The 25,092-nt window shown below is 38.1% G+C and overlaps 12 protein-coding genes across 12 annotated transcripts; all 12 read left to right on the forward strand.

The window, feature by feature from the left end:
• Nucleotides 1-1,958: 1,958 nt before the first annotated feature.
• Nucleotides 1,959-2,870, forward strand: TM35_000212640 (C-1-tetrahydrofolate synthase, cytoplasmic; the record flags this gene model as incomplete). Its single annotated transcript, XM_029027114.1, has 1 exon — nt 1,959-2,870. The coding sequence occupies one exon, from the start codon at nt 1,959-1,961 to the stop codon at nt 2,868-2,870; it is 912 nt and encodes a 303-aa protein (XP_028881724.1).
• A 745-nt stretch (nt 2,871-3,615) lies between these two features.
• Nucleotides 3,616-5,628, forward strand: TM35_000212650 (6-phosphofructo-2-kinase/fructose-2,6-biphosphatase; the record flags this gene model as incomplete). Its single annotated transcript, XM_029027115.1, has 1 exon — nt 3,616-5,628. One exon carries the CDS (start codon nt 3,616-3,618, stop codon nt 5,626-5,628), a length of 2,013 nt encoding a protein of 670 aa, XP_028881725.1.
• Nucleotides 5,629-6,316: 688 nt separating this feature from the next.
• On the forward strand, nt 6,317-7,195 carry TM35_000212660 (uncharacterized protein; the record flags this gene model as incomplete). The annotated part of the gene is made up of 1 exon (XM_029027116.1): nt 6,317-7,195. One exon carries the CDS (start codon nt 6,317-6,319, stop codon nt 7,193-7,195), a length of 879 nt encoding a protein of 292 aa, XP_028881726.1.
• A 474-nt stretch (nt 7,196-7,669) lies between these two features.
• On the forward strand, nt 7,670-8,266 carry TM35_000212670 (uncharacterized protein; the record flags this gene model as incomplete). Its single annotated transcript, XM_029027117.1, has 1 exon — nt 7,670-8,266. The coding sequence occupies one exon, from the start codon at nt 7,670-7,672 to the stop codon at nt 8,264-8,266; it is 597 nt and encodes a 198-aa protein (XP_028881727.1).
• Nucleotides 8,267-8,646: 380 nt separating this feature from the next.
• On the forward strand, nt 8,647-10,404 carry TM35_000212680 (putative small GTP-binding protein; the record flags this gene model as incomplete). Its single annotated transcript, XM_029027118.1, has 1 exon — nt 8,647-10,404. The coding sequence occupies one exon, from the start codon at nt 8,647-8,649 to the stop codon at nt 10,402-10,404; it is 1,758 nt and encodes a 585-aa protein (XP_028881728.1).
• Nucleotides 10,405-10,840: 436 nt separating this feature from the next.
• Nucleotides 10,841-13,144, forward strand: TM35_000212690 (uncharacterized protein; the record flags this gene model as incomplete). The annotated part of the gene is made up of 1 exon (XM_029027119.1): nt 10,841-13,144. The coding sequence occupies one exon, from the start codon at nt 10,841-10,843 to the stop codon at nt 13,142-13,144; it is 2,304 nt and encodes a 767-aa protein (XP_028881729.1).
• Nucleotides 13,145-13,450: 306 nt separating this feature from the next.
• On the forward strand, nt 13,451-16,465 carry TM35_000212700 (uncharacterized protein; the record flags this gene model as incomplete). Its single annotated transcript, XM_029027120.1, has 1 exon — nt 13,451-16,465. The coding sequence occupies one exon, from the start codon at nt 13,451-13,453 to the stop codon at nt 16,463-16,465; it is 3,015 nt and encodes a 1,004-aa protein (XP_028881730.1).
• A 708-nt stretch (nt 16,466-17,173) lies between these two features.
• TM35_000212710 (uncharacterized protein) lies at nt 17,174-17,734 on the forward strand (the record flags this gene model as incomplete). Its single annotated transcript, XM_029027121.1, has 1 exon — nt 17,174-17,734. One exon carries the CDS (start codon nt 17,174-17,176, stop codon nt 17,732-17,734), a length of 561 nt encoding a protein of 186 aa, XP_028881731.1.
• Nucleotides 17,735-18,370: 636 nt separating this feature from the next.
• Nucleotides 18,371-19,972, forward strand: TM35_000212720 (uncharacterized protein; the record flags this gene model as incomplete). Its single annotated transcript, XM_029027122.1, has 1 exon — nt 18,371-19,972. One exon carries the CDS (start codon nt 18,371-18,373, stop codon nt 19,970-19,972), a length of 1,602 nt encoding a protein of 533 aa, XP_028881732.1.
• Nucleotides 19,973-20,295: 323 nt separating this feature from the next.
• TM35_000212730 (uncharacterized protein) lies at nt 20,296-21,243 on the forward strand (the record flags this gene model as incomplete). The annotated part of the gene is made up of 1 exon (XM_029027123.1): nt 20,296-21,243. One exon carries the CDS (start codon nt 20,296-20,298, stop codon nt 21,241-21,243), a length of 948 nt encoding a protein of 315 aa, XP_028881733.1.
• A 476-nt stretch (nt 21,244-21,719) lies between these two features.
• On the forward strand, nt 21,720-22,748 carry TM35_000212740 (putative silent information regulator 2; the record flags this gene model as incomplete). The annotated part of the gene is made up of 1 exon (XM_029027124.1): nt 21,720-22,748. One exon carries the CDS (start codon nt 21,720-21,722, stop codon nt 22,746-22,748), a length of 1,029 nt encoding a protein of 342 aa, XP_028881734.1.
• A 694-nt stretch (nt 22,749-23,442) lies between these two features.
• Nucleotides 23,443-25,044, forward strand: TM35_000212750 (uncharacterized protein; the record flags this gene model as incomplete). The annotated part of the gene is made up of 1 exon (XM_029027125.1): nt 23,443-25,044. One exon carries the CDS (start codon nt 23,443-23,445, stop codon nt 25,042-25,044), a length of 1,602 nt encoding a protein of 533 aa, XP_028881735.1.
• Nucleotides 25,045-25,092: the final 48 nt, after the last annotated feature.

Below are 25,092 nucleotides of genomic sequence, written 5' to 3' on the forward strand. Positions count from 1 at the left end.
GTCTTTTACTACTACAGGAATCTACCCCTAGTGAAAAACAAAAATGCTTTCTTCTTTATACCCTGGCCACACTTTCTATTCGTACATACTACCGACAATTCAAACTTTCATCTTTAGCTGCTACTGCCGTTTACTTGAGTCGTTACTGCTTTAATATTCCCTCAGGGAGACCAAGTGAAGAGGTAGCTGCCTTATTGCCGATTGTGACAGCTGCACTCTGCCGCAATTCTGCAATGGGTCCTGGTGGGATTTATGACATATTCGGCAGAAGTGTCTTTCACGAAGTGAGTCGCATTAAGCTACCAGAAATGTAGTGAAATATGTCTGTGTCTGTGTGTGTGTGTAGATTACATAAATTCCACCATGGAAAGAGAAGAAGTATAAACGCAAACTCAAACATTTTTTTTTATGTGTTTATGGGTTTACTGTAGATATCTAAAGAAGAATCACGCAAAAGTTGTACTTTTTTTTATGTATATGTTAATGTGCATGTAATCTTATTGTGATTATTATTATTATGTGTGATGATGATCATCAACATCATTTACTCATATACATGTGAAGTACATTTTTTTTTGTGTGTGTGTTGAATCTTTCGATCATTTTTTTTTTTTACCATCCGCCTGCTCACTTTAGACTTGCCCGTACCTTTTTTATTTGTTTTTCTTTTATCTGTTTTGTGGTTGTATCACCTGTTTTCGATGCTGATACGCATAGAGCTCCTTCTTTTCTACATGACCAGGGTCGCGTTATGCTCGTTTCCCACTCTTATTTCTTTTCCTGCCATCTGCTTGGCTTTCTTTCTGTGTCTCTACGAGCGAGAGATATATATATTGATTTTTTTTTTTTTTTTTTTTTGTTTGTTTTTTTCTTTTTTTTTTTTTCATAGAACCACATATAAGCGTACACTTCCATACGTTTACACTACACACATTTGTACACACATACACTCTTTTTCAATACGTACTGGTACTGAGAGAAGTGTCAGCACAAGATAGGAGTAAAAAAAAAAAGAAAGAGGGACTATTGCACGACTAAATCATACATGCAAATATATATATATATAAAGAAATAAATACATAATTTTACTTTCCCTTCTCTTTTTTTTTTAAATTGTTGATGCATTTAATTACAAAAGGAGTAAGTGAATATAAACGTGCATGTTGACTCTTTTATCTGAACAGTTTTTTGTGTGTTTGTGTGTTTTTCTCCGTAATATGTATGTGTATGCTGATTAGATATGCACATTGACGCGCGTGTACAGAATCGTGTTAACTTCTTTTTTTTTTCTTTTTACTTTCTTCTTTCCCTTGACTCTCTCATTTATTTTTCCCCCCATGATTCTGTTATTATTATTATTATTTACACTTCTTGTTTCGGATGAGCATATGCCAAGGTGTGTATGTGTGGTATGCCATTCATCACGTTGCAAGCTAAATAATATAAGTTTATGATTGATTTCAAGCCTCTTCTTGTGTGCGCAGAAGTCAGCAAGAAATGTGTAAACCCGCAAATTCTATAATGGTAGTAACATCACTCTGATGATGATCATCTTCATAATAATCATAATCAACAGCAGTGTTACGAAAGCCATTATTATATGTGATAATTATTATTTTACCCTTTCTTTCTTTCTTTCTTTGCGGTTACAGGAGTGTGTAGATGGTTACATGCCGCATCACCCTCTTTTTATCTGTGTATATATTTCTGTATGCTATAGAATTGTTCTCTTTTTTTTTCTTTGTCTTCCTCATTTTACGTATATATATAAAGAACTGTTTGATTTGTAAATATTAACTAAACGAGAAATACACAGCCTTATAAAAATACAGTTTCACCTCTAGGAAGAATTCACGTCCATCTATCGATTTATTCACGGATCTTTTAAAAAAAAGAAATCAAGTTTATATTTTATTTTTTAAAATATATATTTTCTGCACTTGTGTGAACATCTAATAATGCCTGAAGCTGTTATTATTGATGGCAAGGCAGTGGCTGAAGTCATTCGCGCTGAACTCAAGCAAGAGGTTTCATTACTGAGATCTCAATATGGCGATGTACGTCCTGGTCTCTCTGCTGTAATATGTGGTGAACGGAAAGATTCCCAGACGTATGTACGTTTGAAACGCAAGGCGGCGGAAGAATGTGGATTTGCAACCTTTAACGTGGAGCTTCCTGAAGACACTACACAGGCACAGCTTGAATCCGTATTGAATGTACTCAATAGCAACAGTGAAGTGCATGGTATCATTGTGCAACTACCCCTCCCACCCCAAATTGATGAAGCTGCTGCACTCTCAGTGATTGCTCCAGAGAAGGACGCTGACGCGTTGCTTCCCATTAATGTTGGGCTTCTGCACACTAAAGGCCGCGAGCCACCGCTGTTGCCCTGCACGCCTGCTGCCGTGATTGAGTTGCTCAAACGCAGTGGTGTGACTATTGCCGGAAAGCGGGCGGTGGTGCTTGGCCGCAGCAACATTGTTGGGGCCCCGGTGGCGGCGCTGCTGCTGAAGGAGAACGCCACAGTGACGGTGGTGCACTCGTCGACGCCGCTGGCGGACGTGGAGGATATTGTGAGGGCCTCCGATATTGTGGTGGCCGCGGTGGGAAGACCGAAATTTGTGCGGGGCGAGTGGATTAAGCCGGGGGCCGCGGTGATTGACGTTGGCACAACACCCGTGGACGATCCGAACACAAAGGCGGGATACAGACTGGTGGGGGATGTGTGTTTCGACACCGCACGGGAGCGGGCAGCCTTCATCTCACCCGTCCCTGGAGGAGTGGGGCCAATGACAATCACTATGCTGCTGAAGAACACTCTCTTAAGTTTCAAAAGGAAATTGGAACAGGCAGAAGCAAACAAGAAATGATTATGAACGAGAGGAATAAAAGAGGCAGGAGGAATGAGTGAGTCATGGAGAGGGCATGAGGACACAATGAAAGCAGAAGAAGAAAAAAAAAAAAAAAACGTTATATAGACATATATAGATATATAAAACGAGCGTGAGAGATAGAGGAATGGGGATGGGGAAACAACCAAAAAAAAAAAAATAATAATAATAATAATAATAATAATAATAATAATAATAATAAGGCGGCAGGTAACTGCCGATGTCACTTCTTATCTTTTTCCCTTTAATTTTTTTTTTTTTAAACAAGAGATGTGAAAGCGGTTTAGTATTCTTAATGAAAAGAATATCCTTCATACACAAATGTTAGTTTGTAAAGAATATAACAAGAATATGAATGTAGGTGTGTCTTGCTTAGCTGATATTTGTTTTTGACTAATGGTTGAATTTGATTTTTTTTTTTTTTTACTTTTTAACTGCTTTCTATATTTGGTGTAACATGTCTGATTCAGCAACTTATTCTTCTACAAGGTCCTGTTTTTTTTTTTTTTTTTTTGTTGTTGTTGTTGTTGTTTTCTGGACTAATGCACATAGATATGTATATTTATTTATTTATTTATTTATTTATTTATGTATATGTGTATCAGTATTGTTGCGATCCTCTTTCTCACCATTTCTCTTTTTCTTTCCCTCTTCTTTTTTTTCATTCTTTATCATTTTCAGCGGAAGTCATAGTGACTGTAACTCACGTGTCCTTCCTCAATTCATGTCTGTTTCTCTCCCACTGTCTGCGGTTGGGGCGGGGCGGCCGGATGCCTTTGAACGTTTGGGAGCCCTGCAGGAGGAATTGGCGAAAGTTGAAAGTCGACTGCGCGCCATTCGCCCTGGCGCCGTTCCCAAACACACAGAAGAGGCCGATCCTGCCCTTCCACACATGCTCTCCGTTGAGTTATGTCAACTAGCGGCCGTAGATGATACCGTAGGCGTGCGTATTCTTCTTAACTGTGGTGCAAACGCCGATAGCAGAGATTATAATGAACGCACACCATTACATATCGCTAGTAGTAAAGGGCATGTACAGATGGTGAAATTACTTCTTGATTTTGGTGCAGACGATAAACTCACAGACAAGGATGATAAGACAGCATTGAATTTAGCAGAAGAGGGAGGATATGATGAAGTGGTACAGTTATTACTGGAACATGCTGACCCAAATAGAATGGTTTGTGTTTGTGGTAAACCCGTAAACCCTTCTACCTACAGTCCTCTCGCACCATCACATCCTGATTTTTCTCAGATACCACAACCAATGATGGGGAGTCTTATTGTCATTATGGTTGGTCTCCCAGGTCGTGGTAAGACATATATTGCACGACAAATTAAGCGATATTTTCAATGGAATGGGTTAAAAAGTAATATTTTTACCCACGCTGAATATAGAAAAAAACTTATATCTGATGAATGTATTACTGGTTATGAGATTACTCCTGAACAGGAATGTTGTATTTCTGCTGCTATCGCCCATGACATCACTCAATTTGTTGCAGAAGATGATAGTGTAGCAATATTAGATGGAACTAATTGTACATCCACACGTAGGATGGCTCTAATGAGTTCTATTAATAATACTGGTCTTATTCGTCCAAGTCGTGTAGTATTTGTTGAAGTTATAAATAATGACACAACAAAGGTACTTCAAAATGTTATTCATGTAAAGGAAATGTTCCCTGATGCCAAGGAAGATTTTATCGAAAAGTACTATGAACGTATAGAACGACAAGAACGTATATATAAGACTCTTAATCCAGATACCGACAATGATATCACTTATATTCGTATTGAGGATCAAATTACATATTCACTCAACAATATCTCTGGTTGGATGCCATCAAGACTTGCATACATGTTACATAATTTAAGTCATTCTCCTGGTAATTTATATCTTACACGTGCAGGAGAATATGTTGATTTTGTTTCTGGTCGTATTGGTGGAAATTCTCAATTAACAGAGCGTGGAAAAGCTTATAGTGAAGCATTGTTTGAATACTTTGAAAAGGAATTGAAGATGAATTCTTTTACTGTAATGAGTAGTTGTGCACTTCGTTGCACAGAAACGGTACGCCACTTTGAAGAACAAAGTGTATTTCAGCATGGTAGTGGTAGTGGTGGTCCCAGTAGTAGTAGTATGGAGAATAATAGTGCACCTACTGCTACTGGAGAAGAAGAAGAAGAAGGAAAAGAAAAGGGAGAAAAAGAAGGAGAAAAAACAACAACTGGCTTAAAGCTTAACTGCCGTGTGGCGTATTTCCCCACTTTAGATGACATTAATCATGGTGACTGTGATGGACAGTTGCTATCGGATGTTCGTAAGACTATGCCAGGCACTTTGCGTCGCATGCAGGAAGATCCCTATCACACCGCTTGGCCAAATGGAGAATGTATGCATCAAGTATTTAACGCCCGTTTGGAGCCACACATTCATGACATTCAGGCGAGTACACAGCCTGTACTTGTGGTTTCACACCTTCACTTACTTCAGGGTCTTTACTCTTATTTTGTCTCGGAGAATGATGAGTTTGTAGCCCCGCAGAACGCGTATGAAATTGATATTCCCTTTGAATCGGTTATTAAAATACGATTGGTGGGTGTCAATCGCGTAGCGGAAGTGATTAACCTCTCAAAAGAAGTGGATCGGATTATGCTGCAGCGAACAGGGAAAATCACCTCAGCACCACAAATGGCAGGGATGGAGGTTTTTCGAAAGTTCTTTAAGAGATAAAAAAAAAAAAGAAAAAAATGTCTCTTCTTTGGTGTTCCAATTTTTTTTTTTTTCTTTTTTACTCTCGCATCAATACCGAATAGAGAGAGAGAAAGAAGGAAAGGAAAGAAAGAGAGGAACAAATAAAGAAAAAATCAAAAATACATTACAAACAAAAAAAAAAGGGGTGGGGGAGGGAATTTGATGATACAATGTCCATTTTTTTTTCTTCTTGTTTCCTTCTACGGAGTCTCTTTTTTTTATCTTTTTCTTACAATTTATTGTAATTGAAAGAATCTTGAGATGTTGGAAGTTGTTGATAAGATACTATGTGTACTTTGCAGAGTGTGTTCCCTCTCTTTGCGGGTCAGATATATATATATATATATATATATATATATATGCTTATGGAGTCTTGTTTTCCGTTTTTTTTTTTTTCTACCGAAGGATACTTGTATGTCAGTTCTCTCCCTCTTCAGTTTTCCTTTTTTTTCTTTTGCTGACATCATTATTAATGCTGTTTTTATTTTTTATTATTATTTGTTTCTGTTGTTGTTTTACTGCTTCCATTGATTCGGTGTTTTTTTTTTTTTTTTTTCCTTATTGATTCTCTATCATATGAACCGTTTTTAATAAACAAAAAAGGGGGAACAACAACAAAAAAAAAGAAAAGAAATAAAGGGGCAAGAGTATACATAGAATATCATCAATGTCAGTAAAAACAAAGATAGATGTGTTCCCATTTGAGGGTTACTTATTGCAGGATCCCTCTGTAGTTAGTGTTATGCAGGCGGTGGTGCGTGGAAATAAAGGAGGCAGCAGCAGTGGCGCGAATGATGTTAACAACACCGCAAATAAACGACGTGATGGTGGTGGTAACAACACACAAACAATAGAGCGCCGACTGCGCACACCATTAGAAAAACTTATGAGTCTTAAAGCACGTTGTCGTGAAGAACAATGTGTACACTCCGTTGAAGGAGTTCTTCTTGTTCACATTCACGATCATCCGCATGTTTTATTGCTGCGGTACAACACCACAAAATCATCAACTCAACAACAACAACAACGCGTTTTACCAGCGACGAATACTAATAACGTGACGGTGTTTCGTCTCCCTGGTGGTCGTTGTAGAAAAGGTGAGCCGGAGGATTTGTGTTTACTGCGCAAACTCGGTAGAGATTTATTAAATGAGGCGAAGTGTCCACCCTCCTCCATGCGCACAGCGGAGACGGAGCAGCCAGACACCGTTGTGGAGGTTGGCACTGCACACAGTGGAGCCACCGCCGTTGTGTCCTCATCGTCCTTTCGCGTTGGTGAGACCCTCGCACGGTGGTATAGACCGCACTTTGATCCCTTCATGTATCCTTACATCCCCGCCCATGTAGCCGAGAGTGATGTGAAGGAAGTGCGAACTATTTTTCTTGTGCATATGCCTCCACAGATGATCCTTACAGTTCCACACCGGGATGTGCAACTCGTTGCCGCGCCATTGTTTGATCTGTACGATAACACGGCGAAGTATGGTCCACTCATTGCATCCATTCCAACATTGCTCTCACGGGTAAACATTAACTACTGCAAGTAGAAGGAAAGAAAGAAAGAGGAATGAGGGAGAAAAGATACTCACAGAAACATGGGAGAGAGATCGCATGACCCACAATTTATGGAATTTTATAGTAATTCTCTTTATTATTATATATATATATATATATGCATAAATTATTTTTCTTGTTTCCCACCAAGTTGTTTTTGTTGGTTTTCTTTTCCTATATTTTGATATTCTTCTATCCTTTTCTTTTTTACTCCTATTCCTTGAAATGTGTAAGGTAGTTTATATAGATCCACATATACAAATATAGGGAGAGGAAAAGGGAGACAAAATCGTTGTTTTTTTTTTTGTTGTTGTTGATTGTTTCAGTATTCGTGTATATCATTATAGAAAGATCAAAGAAAAAAAGAGAAAAAAACATATAGGAGTGAATTTGTGTTAAACACACGGAAAGTAAAAGAGGTTAACGAAAAAAGAGAATAAACCAAAAAAAATAGAAGAATCATTACAATGGGACAGAAACCATCGTTGAATGAAACTTTGCATCAATGTGTGTATGGACGTGATAAGGAGGGTGTTGCACAAATTTTCCGAGATCATGCATCCGATATAAACTCCTCTGTTCTTGATGACAAGATTTACTATCAACTTATCCTTCAGCAATGGGACTCGGATACTTTGTGTAGATTTGCTAAACTTGCTAATGATGATCAATTGGCTATACTTATCGCAGGAGCCGTTTTACACAGTCATGTGGTGCCGTTAGCACCTCTTTTTGAGTTAATGCGAGATCGTGAACGCACGATAGAGCAACATCAATTAAAACATTTGTTTCTTGCGGTGTGTGAACGGGAGAATATGGATGCCGTTCGTGTTTTTATCGATAATAAATGTTATGATCCCTCTGATGCTCGTCCTATTCGTGCGGTTGTACGTGCACAGCTGAATAAATCTAGGGTGAATGAAGAGTTGCTAGAGATGATATTGTCGGCTCACCCTCAACAAATAGATAATGTTCAGAGTATCCGTACAAAATACCTTTCTGATGCTAAAAATGATGAGGTTCGTAAAGTTATTGATAATCATTTGTTTAAGTACGTACCATAATGGATGTGTGAACTTGTTTAAGAGATAAATTTATTATTGTAAGGTTTTTGTTTTGTTGTTGTGCGCTATTTCTTTTTTTTCGTTTTTTTTTTTTTTTTTGTTGTTGTTCACATTCTTTCTGTTTTTCTTTTATTTTTATTTTTTGTTCTTTTTATTCTTTGTGGGGGGTTTTCTTTTTCCTTTTGATGATGATGATGTACTCATATGTCTGATGAATCTCTATCAGATGCGTGTTACCTCCTTTTTTCTTGTTCTCTTTTTTTTTCTCTACACTTTGATGTAATTTTTTTTTTCGTTTTTTCTTAATGGTATTCGTAATCATGATTGCTTAAGAGCCTAATTGGAGAAAGAAAGAAAGAAAGAGAGAGATACAGTGTAAGATGAGACGCTCTTCTCTTCTGAGTACTCTGCGCATCAGGCGTTTTCTTTTAGCTCCTGCACAATCAACGCCAACATCATCTAAACTGTCATCATCGTCATTATCATCATCATCATTATTAGCCTCAACAACAGCAGCATCAACATCAACAAATAATTCACCTTTCGCACTACCAGTAGAGCGACAAATTAAAGGAGGACTCAGTGCAGACTGGCGAGAACAGGTGCGACGATCGGGTTCCATTCTTAATGATATTTCCCCCGCACTGCCTGATAATAGTCGTACAGAAGAGCAACGTCGACGTGTTGCTGGTTGGCAGCCAGTAGTGAAGTTGCTTGGTGATCAAAAACTTCGTGTGGCTATTGTTGGACGTATGAATAGTGGTAAATCTTCCTTATTTAATTTATTAAGTGAAGATCCAACGATGCCTGGACGGAAAAATGTGGTACGTGATTTTAATGGTATTACCCGTGACTCTGTTGAAGGACATGCACAGTTGGAGGGAATGCATTTTACAATTATTGATACTCCTGGTATGGTGAATGGGCGATTGGTAGAAGAAGCATTTCGTACAGTAGAAACAGCAGATGCTGCTATTTTTGTAACTGCCGTTGATGAAGATATTTTACCAGCAGAACGGGATCTTATTGAATATTTACACCTAAAACGTATGCCCGTATTGTTATTAGTAAATAAAATGGATCTTGTTCCACTAGACGAGGAAGACGCTGTATTGCAGCGATATAATGAACTTGGACTTGGAAATGCCATTCCATTCTCTGCACGACGTAAGTTAGGACTTGAAATGCTTGCAGCTGTCTTGGAACCACTCTATCACATTCACACAATGCACAAAATTGAGAATGACTGGGATATTGAGGATTTAGCCATGCACGGTGATGAGGCGGCGATGGAAGAAGTACGTGATCGTAACTGTACAGATCGATTTATTCGTGTAGCGATTGTTGGAAGGACAAATTGTGGTAAGTCAAGTTTAATTAATCGACTTGTGGGATTTGAACGTAATCGAGCTGTAGATGAAACCAATACTACTCGTGATCCGGTGGAATTACCGTGTATGTATAAGGGACGCAAACTAAAACTTATCGATACTGCAGGTTTGGCTCGACATCGTTATCGAGCTGAACGTGATTTTATTGGTCGCATTCATGAACTCTCTGTAAATGAAATTCGTTATGCACATGTTGTGATTGTTGTCTTTGATGCCACTGAGGGACATCCAAATAAATATGATATGGCTGTATTGCATTCCGTTGCGGCGGAGGGTCGTCCATTTCTTTTGTGTGCGAACAAGTGGGATGCGGTGTTGGACCAGAGTGCCACAGCAGAGGCAATTGATTTTAAAATAAAGCGACAAGTTCGAGAAATTAAATACAGCAATGCCGTTGTGGTTTCCGCTCATACAGGATTGAATCTCACTTTATTAATGGATCAGGCTTTATCATTATATGATACTTGGAATAAACGAGTGCGTCGCGCTGAACTCACACGTCTTTGGAGAAAAATGGAAAAGTCTGTTATCATTCCATATCACGTTGCCCGTGTGGGTCGCATCACACAAGTAAACACACGTCCACCAACTTTTCTCTTGCATTTACAGACTAAGAATGATGCAAATACACTTCCTAAAGCACTACAGGAAATGGTAAAAAATACATTGGTGGAAGAGTTTGACTTTCGTGGTGTTCCTATTCGTCTTATCCAAGAAGTTAAGGACTCTAATCCCGACTATATTTAGTGATACTCACACATATATACATACATACATACGTACATACACATATATACGTGTATCTATGTAAAGAAATGGCGGATAAATAGAAGAAAAGAAAAATAAAGCGATAGAGATAGATAGGGAAAGAGGATTGAAAACATTTGGGTACAGAAAGAAAGAAAAAATTGGTGTATATCAGTCTATATCTCTTTATTTTTTTTTTCTTCTTTCGTTGTTTTATTAATATTATTTTTATTATTCATATTGAACGTGTTTCTATCACAGAGAAGAGGTCAGCTTCTCAGTCAGCGAAGGTGTTGTGTGCAGGCTAATAAAGTATTCGTCATATTTCAAATATGTTTACATTATGTTTAATAATAATAATAATAATAATAATATCATCTGTTTTTTTTTTTTCTTTTTGTGAAGCTCTAGGAAAGATTGAATAGCGCATAGGTATATGGTGAAGAGGCAACGATCGGGTTCCCCGTGGGGCGCGGAGGACGCGAAATCCAACGGCAGCAGGAGCAATAGTAGGAGTAACGGCCATCACAACAACAACAATGGTAATAATAATAATAACAACAACAATAATGACGTGTATGATACTTCTAGTCGGGAAGGATCTGTACATGTTTCTGCAACAAAAGAATCACTGGGAGTATTTGTATGGAATGAGGTTGGTATAATGCCCTACACTTGCTTGTTGAAATACCTGCACTACACCTGCGGTTGCCTCGCCATTGAGCGCGTGAAACACTCTAAACAGTGTTTAATAGATAAACTACACACACGCATAATGACTTTTTGGAATAGAGAAATCGATTCTTTTAGTACAACAAAACAGCAAGAGCTTAATGATATCTTTCATCCACATATGAATGCCATGATGGAACGTTTATCATCCTTAGCTTCTAGTGATATGACAGCAGGGGAACTTTGTCGTGCATTTTTACAAATGCTTGAAGTTTTTGGATTTCCTGAAGAAGAAAATGTGGAGGAGGCGCAGTTAGTCGCCAATGTACGCAAAGCTGCTGAGCTGCATGCCTATTCATATCACAAGCGTACATCACATCACTTGAGTGTTCTGCCGCGATATGAGGGTGATAGACGCACGGAGGAGCAACACCGTCTGCCCCGGGCTGGTCGTGTGGTGCACTTTCCCTGTCCACATCCACATCCGGATGTAAATACTAGTATTCAACTGATTGAGCCAAAGAAGCGACGACCACCACTAGACGAAAACCGCATTTTTTCACATCCAAAGAAGGCAACATCATCAGGAATGGAAGATTTTCTCGTGGATGAGGAATTACAGTATCGTGCTCTTGTGGTTCTCGGACGACATCTTGACTCATTTGGTTCACTTCAACACCTCTCACCGTTTCTTCGTTTTGTGTTATGGAATATTCTAGATAGAGATGAGGAATTATTCGATACGCTTGGTGTAGCTGATTCCTTAGGTAGTGATAAGGGAACACAACTAAAACATCAACAACAACAAGAAAAAATAGAAACTTTACGACGTCGTGTAGCGGAGAAGCGTACAGCCTTTGATGCTACTCGTACAGTTGCCCGTGAATCTGCTGTTCGTATTGGATGGTGGGCAGTGAGTGCACATTGGCGTGATCAAGTGTTGCGAGTTGTGGAAGATGGTGAAGATGCCGATTGGTATCTCTTACGTGATTCAGCAAAAACTGGTTCACAAGCTATTTTTCCAAACTATGCGGTTACTTCTATTATTAAAGATACTGTCTTAAAGGCACTTCGTCGTGTGCGGGATGGTTATGTAGACTGTGGTGTGGAAGATACATCTGAGTGTTATGATGTTATTACACAAGTATTATTTCCACTACTAGAGGGTACCGCACCTTCTATACCTGATTACTTTCTTAGTGACGATACATCAGATGAAAGTGATTCTAGTCAGCAAAAAGAAAAACGAAAAGAACAACGACGACGACGACAAGAAGAATATCAAGAACTTAGAAGCCGTGTTAAAAGTCTTATGGAACTAAAAGGAGAATCATCTCAACAACAGTCTGTAGAGGAAATAGCACGAAGTACACGTTGGAATCTTGACTGTGTTCCTTTATTACCACAGGATGAATCAACATGTGCATTTCTTTCAGATATGTTTGTTTGGCCTTTACAATGTCTAGCATCACTTTTAGAACAAATGGCTATGGCGCGTTACTCAGGGGATGGTCTTAAAAAGTTTGTTGCTGCCTTTATTCAATCCAATTGGAGTGATGAGGAATCTGTTCTTGAGTTTCTTATACGACGTGAACCAACAAACATCTCACTCGCTTCATTCGTTGGGTTTCCACGTCTTGTGCGGGATGTCTACACATCAGCACATTGGCTACGTAATGATAAATACTTTAGTGTTGTGGTAGAATGTCGTAGTCAAGGTTGTGCGATGCCTACTGGGACTGTAGCATCTAACTATCTACAGTGGCGAACTCTCTCTTCTATACTTGGCACACTTGATTACAATGATGATGTCCTTGCGCTTACAGTTCGCGGGGCAACACCAAACGCAGTGGCGGAAGGTAAATTATGGAGTGTGGCTGAACTACAGTCTATGCCCAGAACACCTGTGGAAGGTGTTGTTCTTATGCTAGCACCTGAGAAAGATCCTCTTTCTTCTTATTCTTCAAATGTCGTAGATGCTGAGGCTTCTCATGATGATGATGATGATGATGATGATACTGTAGCTGCAGCCTCCGAAAAGGAGAAGGTGGAGGTGAAAGAAAAGTAACGTTGAAAGGCATTTTTTTTCTTTAAAGTTGTGTGTATGTTTTTTTTTTTTTTTTATTTTCTCCTGTCATTTTTTACTTTTAAATGCACCACGTCTCTGCTTCTATACTCAGTTACAATGTTGTTTATCCCTTTTCTTTATGTGTGTGTTTTGAATTATTTAATTCTTTTATCTTTTCTTTTTGGCAATGTCCCATTCCTTTTTTTTTCTTTTCTTTTCTCTTTATTAGTTTTTCCTGTTTTTTTTTTCTTTGTTGTTTTTTTTTTTTTTCTTCTTTTCAGGGTGATGGGGAAGGAAGACACCCATATGGTCTCTTTGGCCTCCCTGGAAGAAGTTGCTACAAAAGCAGAGACACTTCGGTCATTTCTACGCGGTGCCTTTCTCGATGATGCACCTCGTCTTGAAGTAACGATCTTTAATCACCTCAGAGAAGTTTTAAATAGCTGGTTAGAACCTTTGTTGTCATCATCAACATCATCTGAGGATTCATCACAATCACAGGGGAGTCTTCGTAATCTTATTGAGCAGTATTATCTACAGGAACTCTTTGCTGCACTGTTGTTTCTAGCAGATGAGTCCCTTCTCCAGAGTAGTCCTGTTTCTATTGCAGAAATACCAAAAATGAAGAATTCATCTGTGCAGGATTCTTCTTATTATGTGGATATCCGTACAAAACAATATTGTGGAGAAATGCTGCTTTATCTTTGTTTTTCTCGTATTTGCCGAACACATCATGTTGTGCAAGCGCTTTATCCACTTCTTCTAGCTCAGAATGAAGATAATGATGGTGTTTCACAGAATCATATTAGTGAAGGTCTCTTTACATCACCTCGTTTTATGAAGAAAAAGAAATTTATTTCTAATCTTCTTAATGGAGTTGTTATTGGATTATCTGATGGTGTTAGTGCAGTAGTTCGTGTCTTGTTACTGGATGATCGTGTAAAAGATGATATGACGGCTGATGCTGCTAAACATATTGCACATCTCTTTGTTACCCCTTTGCGCAGTATATGGATTTTAGAAGAATCTTTAGTTGTAAAATATTGTGAAAATTTTCCAATAATGGATCAAGTTCGTCTATTTTCTACACAATTAATGAATCTTACTCTCTTTCATGCAGAAACTCCTGTAATTCAAGAGAATAAAGATGATTTAAAACAACAGATGCCTCTCTTTTTACAGAAACAGCAGCATTTGAGGGATACATCTCTTTTAAAACTAGAAACATTGGAGGAACGACTTCATATATGTGTAGTAACTATTCTTAACACGATTGTGTATCTATATCCTCTTAGTGAAGGAAAAAGTCGATTTGACCGTAGTTATAAATATTTTTCTTTATATAACAGATATTTTTTAACGCCGTCATTTCGAGCACTTTCATTACAATCGGTTACTTTGGGTGAAAATGATGAAGTATTACTTGCACTTCGTCGTTTTGCTGCTCTTACAAATGGTTCAACCCTTGGACCATCACCAAGAGGTTTATTACTCACATTAGATCCTATATCGCCTGGTTTATTACAATTACTTGAATTTGGTGAAACTATCCCTACTCCACATCGTGATGTTTTAAATCGTATTCTAGATTCACTATGGAAGATGGAAGTTCAATTTGAGGAAATAGCGTATATATTCATTCGAGGGGCTTTTGTAAATGTTCGTGGATCTTTTACAATAGATCGAGTTGGGTTAACCATGTCTGTAGATTTTAACCATGTCTCTTCATGTGCGAGTCGTCTGCGTGGATTACAACGTCTTATCTTGTGTGAAACAACACCAACAGATTTTATATGTAAAGTACTAGAGGCAGGAGCTAGAGAATGTCAGCAACGTGCAGCATCTTCATTATCTGTTGGTATACAAAAAAAAGAAAAGGTAAATACGTTTCTATTTACGGCAGAAGAGCTAGAGTCTGAAGATGTAAACAAGGATGAAGATCTCATATTGGTGCGGATGATTGAAGAAATGTGTGTTGGAATGAATGCAGATACTTTATTTGGTACCCGAGTCACACTTGACCGTGTGTGTGATGTGCTTTCTACAGTGGCAACTATTAGTCCTGTTTGTTGGAAGTGGGTAATGTTATTATTACCTCGAATTCTTGCTGTAGATATTATTCATTCAATCTTTTCTCAGTATTCAACAACTGCAGAATCTTGTAAACCGGCACGGGCATTACTTATGCGGTTAAAACGACTTGAAAGTATTATTACTGCTCTCTGTGATGATGATAGTTTTGTATCAGCGTCTACTACGATTCTTAGAGATGCGGCTATAGCTGTTCAACAATACGATACTGTGATGAGTGAAGAAGAAGTGAAAGAAGTAAAGGATGCGACGGAGGCTCAGTGTTCTAAAATAGCACGTTCTATTGAAGAAAGCCTTAATGCTAAATCTATTTCAACACTTGTGGTTCATCTTCTAGCTTTAGCACAAATGGCAGAGGAGAATGCCTGGAGTATCAGTAAGCCACAAACTAAGACTTCAAACAAAAACAAGAATCATAAGAGTCAGAATAAAGAAAAAAGTAATAATAGCGAAAATTCTATACAAAGAGTAATGTGGCTGCTTACTCGTGTATTAGCTGAAGTGGATGACGCATGTGCGGCGGTGAATGCTTGTAAGACTATGGTATGGTGGTCTCTTGCACGTATGGAATCATTAGATTCTTCTTGTATTGGACAACTTGTGATAAACTTACTTGATATTGATGAAAATAATCCATTATCATTTCGATCTGTGATTCCTGCTGAAACTGCAGTAGCCACAACAGCCGCCGCACTGTTACCACCACAAATAAGTCGTCTAAAAGTACGTTTATTGGATGTTTTACTTGGACTTTGTGATTACGATGCAGAAGGACGTACATTACGAAATATTGATGATTATTGTAAAAAGACGAGAAAATGTGGTTTATATGATATTCTTACGGGATTGTGTAAACCGCCCTTTAGTGATGTTGTACAGGTGGCAACTATGCATTTTCTTGGTCATTATGTTGTTTCCACATATCCCCGTGTTTCGCTTTCTTCTATCTGTACACTTTGTGTAGATGTATTTCGTCATACCCCTTATGAGATGGCAAAGGCTGCCTGTGCCTCTATGTTGTGGAATGTTGTCACTTCATTAGAGTCAATGGGCGTTATCGCAACTTTGAGTGATGGGGAAGTGACATTGTTGCAGAATTTGGCAGAAGCATTTCGGAGTTATCGCTGTGCCGCATTAAGTGAAGGGATTCATGAAGAAGTTATTCACCGACATGGTGATTGGATCCGAGAGGTGCTGCAGCGGGAATCGCTTGTGGTGCGTGAGATATGATGACAATATTTACATTCAGTTTTAGTGTGGGATTCTTGATAATATTATGGTGTTTTCGCTCTCTCTCTCTCTCTCTCTCTCTTTACATATGATAGTTGTTGTTGAGTATGATGATGATGATGTTTTTTTTTTGGGGGGGGGGGTTGGGTGGGGGAGAGAATAAAGTGCAACTGTCTATATCTCTATGAGTGAAAGAGGAAACTCTTTGTGTATTTCGCGTTTAAAAGGAATGAATAATAAAAAAAAAAGAAAGAAGGGATAAACTCCCTTTCCTTTCATTTGAAACCAGTGAAGAAGTAAGTAATATATATATATATGTATATATATATATATATATATATATATACCAGGGAGAAATACTGAGTTCCAATGTGAATAGTGTATGTCTGTGTCTGTAAAGCAATTCAATTTTCCCTTTTGTTTAAATCTCATTTTGTTGCTCTTTTTCTTCTATCAGAGTGTTGAGGCTATAGGAGTAGGGAAAAAAAGGAATAATAATCAAAGACAAAAATAACCTTTCTATATTTATTTATATATACACACGCATTTAAAAAAAAAAAGAGGTGTGGGAAGAAAAAAACAAGGCAGAAGTTTTTCTCTTCACTTCTTCTTGATTTTTCTAAAGGTTTCTGTGCTTCTTTATTTTTCTGCGTTTATTAGTATCTTTATTCTCTTCAGCTGACTGTGTGTTGGTGTGTTTAATAGCGCATGAGCAATCAGTCTCCGGTGAAGCCGCATCCACTGAAGGACCGTTGGTTCGTCACTTACTTTCGACAAGTTCGACGTAAGCAGAAAGGTAAAGAATTTGATGAACAACAGAAACCAACGGATCTAGATTGGGTTTCTACAGGTGAAGAGCTGTACGCCACTATTAATTGTTTTCCCCCTTTTGAGTTATGGCCATCCGATGAAAATTTGGTCTTTGCACGTAATAAGGTGGATCCATATTATGAGAACTTCCCAGATGGAACTCGCGTTTGTGTGTTTACACGAACTAAACAACAGGGCGATCAGGCGATTTCATTGGTACTCGCAGCTGTGATGGGAGAACACTTGCGAACCGTCACAGAAGGGGAATGTATCGCGGATGTTGTTCGCATTGCCCATAAACCGGGAAGTGTTTATCCAGAGTCTCTTCGAGTGGAAGTGTGGCTGCGCAAAAGTGATTACAGTGAGAATGTGCTTCAATACCTCACTGATTTATTTAAGCAAAATCCAGGCATTAAAGTTACCAATCGTCCTATCATCAATGAGGCAACCGGAGACTAAATGTGAAAAACTACTGGAGTGTGTGTGTGTGTGTGTGTTTCTTTATTTTATTTTATTTGGGGGAATTGCACACAGTGTACAGATTTGCGAAAACTTACTTTTGTGTAAAGGAGAAGAGAGAAGGATATTATGTGGTGACACCAGCTGTGAGTGAGATGTGGGAGGAGGTTTTTCTTCTTTTTCTTATTGGATCGACTGCTGGTTCTATACATGCGTACACCTCAGTCGAACGAAAAAAAAAAACAAATAAGAATGGATGAGGAAAAACGTGAGAAGAGGATAAAAAACAAAAAAGAGGATGGACTAGAAAAAAAAAAAAAAAAAGGCAGGTATTGTGTATCTCATGGAGTCATCCAAGATGACTTTTTCTCTATTGAGAAGGAAACTGATAGTACAATTCGCTACAGATAACATGAGATTTCACCTTGTGTTGAAAGAACAAAAGAAGAAAAAAAAAAAAAAAGGGTTTCTGATAATTTTAAGAAATATTCTTTTTTTTTCCCCCTTATTGTTGTTTTTTATTTTTATTTATATTCTTTCTATTTACTCTCTCTCCCTCTCTTTCTTTCTTTCTTTCTTTCTCTATTTTTGTTCTTATTATTTGTATAGAATGTAGGGTGGCAATCCCCTCTCTAAATGGTAGGCTTAGAAAATGAAGGGATTATGAATGCAGATCTTTGCTTGCCGTTAAATGAACGTTCATTTCGTCTTCTCATTCAACAGTACAATGAAGAGGCGGCTGCAGCCCGTGCCGTCGCCTTAAGAAATAGTGAAGATTCATCCAGCAGCCGTGCAGATTTGGCACTCGCAGCCCAATACATGGAAGATCTCACCCGAGATGCCACTCGTCTCTACAAAAAACTACAGGAAGGAGGAGGGAAAGATGATAGTTTATTATGGACAAAAGATGATGTGAATACACTACGCATGTTGGGATTTGATGTACGCCATCTTGACACTTTAATGAGAAGAGATGTTCATACATACACGTCTAACATACACTCCACACAGAAACTTCACACACCTAATCTTGATGCTCTTCTATCAGTAGAACAAAAGATTCAGGAATTGCAGCAAAAAGTAGAGTCTTTAACTCTAGAAAATCTTTCACTGAGACGCGCAGTTTCTAAGAAACCTCATAAAATTTCAACTATACAAAATTCTATTTATAATACCTCTGGTTCATTGGAAGCTCTTACAGTCGCCTTCAATGGATTAAAAGATGCCTACTACAAGAGACGTGATGAAGATTCTCTTGTACAGAGAATGCGGGAGAAATTTGCCTTGGCACTTCATGATATTCGTGTAGAGGATCGAAGACTTCGTGTTGCTGGAGTTAATCAATCGGAGTGTCCATACACAGTTATTGAAGATACTTTTCGTATCCTTCAAAGTATAGATGCGTGTCGACGAGTACGTTATTGTGTTGGGAATAATTCTAATATCGTAGAAGAACCTGTGGATACCGCTGTGATACAACTTCTTAATGATCTTGATTTTTCTTTTCCTGTACATATACGGCGACTTGGTCCTGGTGGTGATTATTTTATTGATCAGCATGTTGAAATTAAGTTAATTGACGGTCAGCTTCTTGTGAAACCAAAGTTATCGACAATTCATCATTCAACTTCTTCAGATGTAGTGAATAAACCTCGATATGAACATCTGGCAAAGTATCTTATTCATCTCTATTCCCCTGCTATGGATTTAGAAAAAGCAGCAGGAAAAGATGATGATGATGATAATGTGATGGAACAACAACAAGAAGAAAAAAAACGAAAACAAGAACCTGGTGTGAACAATAGTTATGATTATACTCGTGATAGTGATATACCCTTTGGAGAACGCATTGCTTCTCTCAAGCAAAAGCAACAGGATTTGCAACGCACTTTGAAGTCTCATTATGAACAGCTACGACAGCACCAGCAACAATTGGAATCGAATCTTTCTTCATCTCCAGAGGTGTCTCAATTGGATCACGTTGATGTAGTTAATCAGGTAAAAAGAATGCACACTGAAGAGAAGCCCACGATGGTATTAGGCTCTCCATTCAGTGGAGAGGATAGAGTTGCCCATACACTTCAAATGTTGGAGAGTAATGGAAAAATCCCTGATCTTTCTACACTTTCAGAGTCTGAATTGCGCAGACTCAAACGGGCCGCACTACGGCGACAAATGCGTACATTACAAGGTCTTAGTGGTGTTGTTTCACCTCGTTTACAAACTCATTCCTTGTAAGGAATTTCTTTTTTTTTTCTTTTTTGTTTGTTTGGTTGGTTGGTTGGTTGCTTTTTATCTTTGTAATTTATTTATTTGATTCTAATCACCCACTTCACTCTTTTATTTTTATGATTATATATATATATATATATATATATATATATATATATATACTTCATCACTTTTTTTTTTGTCACTTCTCCTTCTTTTTTTTTCCGTGTATTCTTCCATATAGAGTATCCCATTATTATTATTATTATTATTATTATTATTATTATTATTATTATTATTATTGATAAAATAGGATTAGTTATTTATAGTGAAGGGATATTGTTTATTACATGTCTTTTCCTAACGCCATAGTAACATGGCAGTGCCCATTAGGGCCTTCACCCGTGGTAGAAGTACTTCAAAGCTGTCAAAACCTTCTTGACTACCTCTGTGATATTTCTTCTACAGAATTAATGCGACGTCCACCAAGTCCTAATCGTAAACTATTTATTTTATTTCCTGGTAACCCTGGCGTAGTTCATTTTTATGAACGTTTTGTACAGTTAATGTCTATGCGTCGAGTTGATGTTCTCGTAATGGGTTATGCTGGACATAGCTTTATTGATCAGAATAATGGTAGAGTATTTGATTTACAAGATCAAGTGGATGCTGCAGAACAGTTTTTAATGACTGTATTGACTGCTCATACCATCAAGTGGTACGGTAATCATATTTATATTGGGGGTCATAGTATTGGTGCTTTTGTTGCGATGCAAATGGTTGCACGCTTTCCATGTATTAAACGTTGTTTTTCTCTCTGTGGTGCCCTTTCAAATCTAGGAAAGTCTCCAAATGGTGAACGGATGTTCTTTCTTGGTGGCAATATAATAATTTACAAGATAGTGACATACTTTGTGATGCTTTTACTGTTGATGCCCAAAGTATTGTTTTCACTCTTTATTAGTTGGAATGCTCCGGATATGGAACCATCTTTGCAACAGTTGGTAGTGAAACACTTTAATCGCAACGCACTTATGAACTCACTTGCCATGTGCCGTCAGGAGTTTCATCAAGTGCGGAATCTTGATAAGCCTCTTTTGAAATCTATTCAGAAACGTATGGTGTTTTACTACGTTGCAAATGATAAGTGGGTCCCATTAGACTACGCCTATGAAGTAAAGGAGACGTGTGAAGGAAATGCTGGTTTCGTAGTGGAACAAGATTCTACAGTTCCTCATGCCTGGTGTCTTGCACATAATGAGGCAGTCATAGAAAATGGTATTATGCCTTTTATTTGAAAAAAAAAGAAAAGAAAAAAAACGCTGATTGTGAGGTGTTCGGAAATAGTTGTTGCATGGGAATCAGTATATATATATATATATTTAGTTATTTATTCTTTTTTTTACAATTTTTTTTTTTTTTACAATTATCTGCGTGTTGGAATGTCGACACTTGTTAACACGGATGAGCGTCTGTCCGTGTTTGTTGCAGCGAAAAAAAAAGAAGGAAAAAAAAAAGATGAAAGCCCAAAATGATGAAGAGAAAAATTAAAAAAAAAAAAAGATAATTGAAAAGGTCACAACTAAATAGAAAAACAAAAAAAAATGACAACATCAAAAAATTAATTAATTAATTAATTAAAAATATATATATGTATATATATATATATATATATTAAAATTTTTTTTCGATCTTATCATTTTTTTTCCTCTCTCCGTGACTGTCACCGTGTTTCAGTTGACAGTTAGCTGGGTTTAGTCTCTCTTTTCAAAAGATGCAGGACAATACCAACTCTCCGCATGTCATTGGGGAGCCCACCCTTGAGGGACTTGCGAACTACATTAAGCGCAACAACGTGACGAAGATTCTCGTCATGGCTGGTGCGGGAATAAGCGTGGCTGCCGGTATTCCTGACTTCCGCTCTCCACAGAGTGGAATCTATGCAAATCTTGGTAAGTACAATCTCAGTTCACCAACAGATGCTTTTTCGCTACCGCTTCTACGTGAGCGACCTGAAGTGTTTTACAGTATAGTACGGGAATTGGATCTCTGGCCTGGACACTTTTGGCCAACTGCAGTTCATTACTTTATTAAATTACTCGCTGATGAGGGACGACTGCTGCTCTGCTGTACGCAGAATATTGATGGTCTGGAACGAGTTTGCGGTATTCCAGAATCACTACTGGTAGAGGCACATGGATCCTTCTCATCCGCCTCTTGTATTGATTGTCACACCGAATATGATCTTGCTGCAGCAACTCGAGAAGCGAGAGGAGGTAATGTGCCACACTGCGCGAAATGTGGTGGTGTTGTTAAACCAGATGTTGTTTTTTTTGGAGAGGGACTTCCAGATACATTTTTACACGCCTTGCGTAGTGTGGAAGAGGCGGAATTGCTTCTTATCATGGGAACATCTCTTCAAGTACACCCGTTTGCACAACTGGCATTAGGTGTTCGCCATAATGTGCCGCGTGTACTGTTTAATCTTGAGCGGGTTGGCGGGTCCATGTTTCGTTTTCCCAGCGATGTGCCGAATCCCGCCGATGGAAGTGTAGACGGCACTGCACAGAGTATGAGTTGTCGCTCCAACAGCAACAGTAGCAGCAGAAGTAGCTCCAGTGACGGCTACTCGCAGTATGCACACCGCATCACACACTCCGAGGGAATTTGCCGCGATGTTTTTTTCCCTGGTGACTGTCAGATAACAGTGAGAGGCCTCGCTAAGGCGATGGGCCTCGGGGAGCGTCTGGAATCCATTATTCGTGAGGGTGAACAGAAGCGCAGAAGTTTAACTGAAGAGTAAAGGAGCGAGAGAGAAAGAGAAAGAGAAAGAGAGAGAAAAGGAAAAAGAACAAGAAAAATGCGTACTAACACACAAAGAAGGTGGGGAAAGAAAAGATATATACAGACACCCTCACGTATACGAATAAAGAATGAAAAATGGGAAAAGAAGGAAAGGAAGAAAGATGAGATGTGGGAAATGAAGAAAAAAAAAAAAAAGATGCTTTAACAGGGAGAAACAAAGTAGTCATTTACGATTAATTCCCTGTGATTATGTGGTGAGTTTATGAGAGTCGATTATTGTTTTTTTTTTCTCTTGTTTTGTTTCGTGTTTTCATTTTTGTTTTTTTATCCCTCTTTAGTCCCTACAGGATGGAATGCTCTTAAAACTGATTCTATATTTCTGGTGTTTTTCCTTCCTTTTTTTTTCTGGTTTTTCCCGTTGAAGCGTTTTTTTTTTTTTTAGGCCATTGTAAATAATAATAATAATAATAATAATAATAATAATAATAATATAAAGAAGAGGTGGCCCGGTAACAATTCCTCCTTGAGAGGAATAGGGTATTTACAGACAGACGCCTAAAAGGAGAGAAACAAAATAAAAGGGGAATTTCATTTCAACAAAAAAAAAAACAGAAGGAAAAAGAGTTTGATAATAGAAAGAATATATATATATATATATATATATATATATATAGGATATTGAAACCAATAGGATGAAGCAGTTTGCTTCCTATTCACGTTTCTTGCGAAGACGAACCCGTCGTAGATTGCTTCGACCTTTCGTACTTTTAGTTTTGTTTCTTTTTTTGTATGCATTTTCAAAACTTTTTTTTCGGGGTTCTTCTACACCGAATGAAGTTATGGTCATTGAAAATGAAACTGAAATGGAAACGGAAACTGAAAATAGTGCCATGTTAAATGTTAGTGGGTTTAGTAATATTCTGTTGTATGAAGAGAAGAGTGAGTTATGGGGATTTACAGGTGGAATAGAAAGTCTTTTGGAGAAGGGAGTACCACGAAAGTATTGGGGCCCTATAATGCGACGTAGTCATGAGGGATCTTTAGACGAGTGGAGTGTTAATAACATGACGGGAATGCGACTCACAGAGTCCACAGTGGCGGAAGAAGAGATGCGGCTTCGCTATATACAGCACAGAAAGGTAAGAGATGCCACTGGTTGTGATACGCTTTCTGTTCCATTTAATCCCCGAAGAGATAGTCGTTGTATACAGTTTATGACAACTCCCTCTAACTGGAAAGAATTAATTCCTATTTCACAATCAGTAGATCAGCGGACTATTAAATTTGCTATCCAGTTTAAATCAGTTCATGTAGCTGATGGTGAAATAATTGATGATCCTATAGAAACTATTATTAAAGTTCCTCAACGTCCATTCCCATCTGAAGCGGCTGGTGAGGTGGGAGCATTTCATGCAGATCGTATATTGCTTATAAATCGTGTACCACCAACTGGATGGGCATGTTTGCCTCTGCAGATGATTAAAAACTCTGTGTCAAAATATAAAGATAGTGTTAATACAACGGCAATGTTTCTTCGCATGTCAGGTGTAAAAAATTATGAAGATTGGGTACAGAAAGATCTTTTTGATTTTGCTCGTACTTCTCGTTCTATAGAGTGGTCTAAAGATGGTAATTGTATTGGTGTTTCTATTCAATTAAAAATATCTGATGTTGGTCACTTTTTAGCTAGTGCTATGCGAATACCATATGATGCCCATACGGATACTTGGCACGATTATTTTAATTTGAATATTGCTACCAAAGAAAGTATGGAAGAATTAACTCGAGCAAGAAGTTACATTGGTGTACTTCACTTGGCAGAAATAAATATGTTTGATTATATTGTTGGTAATATGGATCGTTCACCAAATAAAAATAATTTTGTAGTTGGTGGAACTCATTTGGAACCATCTACTGATAAAAAGTTTATGCTGCATCCCAATCATCCTACATTTATTTACCTTGATCATGGAATGGCATTTTATCGTAGACATCCACGGCGAAATCCACTAACAAAGTCCATTGAGGCTTTTAAAAAAGGTTTACCAGATACATTTTGTTTTTTTCGCGGTCCTCTACTGCGACGTATTCGTGATTTAATGGAACCCTCAGGTCGAAAAAAGGGTGAGACGATTTTTGCGTTTAGGATGAAGCAACGGCTGCCTAATCGTGTGTATAGTATTATTGGATCAAGTGGGTTGCGATTCTGCTCCATGCGTGGAAAGGAGCTCCTGGGAGTTGCCGAACGTTGTCTGGCAAATGATCGAATACAACGCTATGTATTGTTTCCTTGATCATTTATTATTATTATTATTATTATTATTATTATTATTATTATTATT

This window comes from Trypanosoma theileri (genome assembly GCF_002087225.1).
Source record: "Trypanosoma theileri isolate Edinburgh chromosome Unknown TM35_Tth_21_V1, whole genome shotgun sequence".
Lineage (NCBI taxonomy): Eukaryota > Euglenozoa > Kinetoplastea > Trypanosomatida > Trypanosomatidae > Trypanosoma > Trypanosoma theileri.